This window comes from Limulus polyphemus, unplaced genomic scaffold (genome assembly GCF_000517525.1).
Source record: "Limulus polyphemus unplaced genomic scaffold, Limulus_polyphemus-2.1.2 Scaffold3472, whole genome shotgun sequence".
NCBI classification, from domain to species: Eukaryota; Metazoa; Arthropoda; class Merostomata; order Xiphosura; family Limulidae; genus Limulus; species Limulus polyphemus.
This window is the reverse complement of record NW_013669082.1, coordinates 1-4,018: the sequence shown is the minus strand read 5'-3', so window position 1 is coordinate 4,018 and position 4,018 is coordinate 1. Positions and strand designations below refer to the sequence as shown.

The window sequence follows — 4,018 nt, the reverse complement described above, 5'->3', positions numbered from 1 at the left end:
TATTTGCTTTTAAATTAAGAAATTGAGTAATATAGAGTACTAAAATTTGAATTATGATCTATAGTTTGATACCAGTTATTGACAAATTCATGAAATAGTAGTTCAATAAAATTTTGAATGCGAGTCAAAAAACAAGATGACATGGCCTTTCACCCTTGACTTGTCTCGCAAGGGTTAAAAGTAATTATAATGTAAATTATTTGTTTCAATCTCGATAATTCAATCATTTTTCAATTCATTTAACTAGAATAAGATTTTAAGATGCTTTTCTATTTTGTTTTTTCCTATCAAATTTCCTATTACTGTTGCTCTTTGTTCTTACGGTTTTAAGATTTAAGTATTTATACTTACCTCATTAGATTTTCAATGGACTGTTCTTTAACTTTGATATCTGAAATTTAAAATAATGATCAGGTTTAAATACAGTTCATAGCTCACACTACGTAATTATAATATGCAAACAAGCTTTACATGGCCATATTTATCTAGGAGAAAAAGGTTTAAAAACATTCATAATAATTGTTTGTTTCTGTATAAAACATATTCTGTGCACTTTTAATGATAATCTAGTTTTAAGTATTTCTGTTTGCTGTGTTTAAAAATATAGATGGATAAATAATATACCACAGCTATAAAGGACCTAGTTAACTGTCAAAAATATTCTAACAACAAAATAAAACTTAGATAATTGAACAGCAATGTTATTAATAAATAAACTGAGTATTCCAATAATTATTTAATCTGAAGTCTAGTTCAAGGGAAGTGTAGTTCAATCTACACTCTGATCAGTGTGGGTTATACTAATTTTGGAGAATTTCACTTCTCATTAGTAACCCTGAACACAATGTTGTTATATGTTTAATGAATATAAATTAAGTAAAGAATGTGCATAGTCGAAATGTTTTGATTTATGCTTTGTAAGAAAAATAAAAGGAGCGTTTGGAATTAATAAAATACGAATATGACAAACCAGAATGTCATATCCGGGCATTAGTTAAAATATTAGAAATGTATACAGACTCACCTAAAAGACAATGTGTGTGTAAGCCTCTTGTTGTGTTAGCAAGAATCTTATCATAAAAGCTGTCAGGTTTCCAATCATCAGTCCAGAACACAATAGAAACTGTTTCTCCAAAACTGTACAACTATTAACATGCAGAAAAAAAAAAACAGTGCTGAGAAAGTTGTGTTTGTATTCAACTAATCATAAATTTCAAAAAATAAGAAAAAGGAAACGAAATTACCTGTAAGCCACAACAACCTACTGCATTCATTATAGAGGCATTATGGATAACGTTGTAAGGAATTTCTGCTTGACGGGCTCGTAACAATAGGTCTGTGTGTGTTGTAGCTCTAAATAAAATACAAAATATTCATGTGTCAAAAAACTTGATTTGTATTTATATGCATGTAAGAATAATTTTAAAGTCCTGTCATATTCACGATCTATGGAACATACATAACTACAAACCTTATATACAAATATTACCCAGTAACTTAAAACGTACTTTTAGTCATATGTGCTACACACACATGCTTATGTTTTACTCCAAAGTATTTGAACTAAATATGCATATATTACCTTAAAAGTCCAGCAACAGTGATACAGCTTACCCAAATGGATCTCCAACAACTAGGAATGACACATCACAATTTTTAGCATTATCCAAAATCACATCTGAAAAATAAAATGTGTGTATGTACTACTATAATAAATTAGAGCTTACATTCTTTTAAATTTGGATGTACTTACTAACATAAGATACTGAAACAAGCTGAAATCTACTACCATAAAATGTGATTTCAAATCAATAATGTACTGCAGTATGGTTAATAAAATATACATACACTTTTTATCATCATGACAACAGAAAACAAACAAACGGAATTTGAGATTTTTTTTCTTGTAAATTATTCAAATTTTGAGCTCAAACAAACTAACAGTCTTACCAGCATGCTGTTCTACCATGTCTCGGTCAGCAAGAATAAGCTGTTTTCCATAGAATTCTTCCTTAAAATAAAAATGTTGATGCATTAATTTAGACCAGTAATAATATTTTGAAAGAAGACTTACTTACAGTACAGGAATTTAATATATCAAACAAAAAAATACAAAAGATAGTTGCAGTTAGAGAGAAAAACATGTAATGAAAAAAAAAATAAAAATTTGACCTTTTTGTTTCATGCTTCAGAGTGATGTTCTTTCTATTTTTATTTTCTTTAGTTCATTTGTTTTGTTAAATTTTTCTTTTATTATCTCATGACAATTCAATGTTTTTAAAACATATTTTGGTTAGATGCCAGTCCATTGCAGGTTAACCTCCAACTAAAGGATAGCTCCCATCAGCCAACTGAGTGGATTGGAACAATTGGGATAAAGCATCTTGCTCAAGGACACAACAGCATGACACAGGCCAGCCTCAAACACACACCCAACCACCCGACTTGCGTCATGCTGTTGTGTCCTTTAGCAAGATGCTTTATCCCAATCCACTCAGTTGTATGATGTGAACTATTAATTAGTTACAGGTTAACCTGCAATGGACTGGCATCTAACCAAAATATCTTTTGTATGTTGTAATAGAGGAAATGACTTATAAATAAGCACAGTACCTCTGTACCACTATAATTATCAATGCATATGAAAAGAATCATTTTTAAATAAAGGTGTACTAAAAATATTTACTGTTTATATCATCCAATTTATTTAATGACAACGTGTGATGGTGTGCCACGAATTATCGCAACAGTCTATAAATTGGGAAATTTCGAATTAAGTCTTGCTTCTATTCTATTTCTAAATCATTAGGTCACTAAATTAACAATAACAGAAGTGTTTGAGTAGTAGTAGAACTACTACAGTCATAGAATGAGTACCGTATTTCCCAATCAATATGAACAGTAAACAACAAGCTTAATTGAAATACTTTAAGTTTAAAACAGCGATAACGTGACGCATAAAAATTAAAATGAACCAATATTGCAATAGTCTGTATTTTATTTTAATGATATTATGTTTAACTATTACACGGCATTAGGCTTAAAAGTAAAAGCGTACCAACGCCTCCTTTCCAACTGTCAAAATAGATGTATAAGCCTCCAAGTACACTTTTTCAGATTTACGAATAACCTCTAAACCTTTAACCGTTATGTCTTTTGCATCTCCTAAGCCAAGGCCTACAATATAAAGCATTTTTTTCTCTATGAAATTACGCTTCCGAAAAGTGTAGATTCCTAACCTTTTACCCCAACACGTTAAATTTATAGAACACTAGCGCCGTCAAGCAGCTACACGGCATATTCTCCTTTTTTAAAAATTACTAATATCAAGCTATGTGAACATTTTGTTCGTACTTACGATAGTTTATTTTAAAAAATATTTTGTACTGTTTCCTGATTTGTTAAAAAACTGTACACGTTGTCGAACGGTTATTGAAAGAAAAGTAAACACTGTTTCTATTAAATTTTATCTACATTACAAACCATGCTGATACTGATGTTATCCTTCTTGTGAAAGTTTTTAAACAATAAATTATATGAAACTAGAGACCATATTTAAGAAATCCTTAAATGTATGAAAAATAATTACAGAATAAAAATAGCGAGGCATATCCGGGAGACTAGAGGAGAATATCCTCTACCTCAAGGGGTCTCCACAGAAAAAGTTTAGATCTTTAAATTCCTTAGAAGCGCGTAGTTATTCTAATCATTAGCAACCTGTAAAACTTGCATTCAAGCCCTAATCATATTGTGTTTATTACCAGAATGAATAATAATAATAATAATAAAGTAAAAATGCAGAAATACTTTAATGATCTTAATAACACAAGAAGTAAATACAACAAAGATTGGGAAGTGCAACTAAGAAACCCCCTTGGGTATGTCACTGCTGAAGTGTTCTAAATCTGATAAGCATACTGAATCAACATTATAACAGTTGTTACGACAGCGGAAGTCACGTGACTTTGGTAACACGTCATGAGTTTCTAGAAGGATCATGACTGTTCCTGGCAACTCT

The 4,018-nt window shown here is 30.4% G+C and overlaps 1 protein-coding gene across 3 annotated transcripts in view; it reads right to left on the bottom strand.

Annotated features, from left to right (window-relative positions):
* LOC106469413 (diphthine methyl ester synthase-like) overlaps window positions 1-3,271 on the bottom strand; it is a 9,610-nt gene extending 6,339 nt beyond the window's left edge. For 2 of the 3 annotated variants that reach the window (XM_013929904.2, XM_022397923.1), the window contains exons 1-6: window positions 3,059-3,271; window positions 1,951-2,011; window positions 1,615-1,678; window positions 1,245-1,353; window positions 1,025-1,145; window positions 352-391 (exon numbers count right to left, since the gene is read on the bottom strand). In XM_013929904.2, the coding sequence (XP_013785358.1) occupies window positions 352-391; window positions 1,025-1,145; window positions 1,245-1,353; window positions 1,615-1,678; window positions 1,951-2,011; window positions 3,059-3,193 (530 nt within the window). In that variant the 5' untranslated portion in view covers window positions 3,194-3,271. The remainder of the gene's footprint in view (window positions 1-351; window positions 392-1,024; window positions 1,146-1,244; window positions 1,354-1,614; window positions 1,679-1,950; window positions 2,012-3,058) is intronic. The other variant, XM_022397924.1, reaches the window with a different exon arrangement.
* Between the last annotated feature and the right edge of the window lie 747 nt (window positions 3,272-4,018).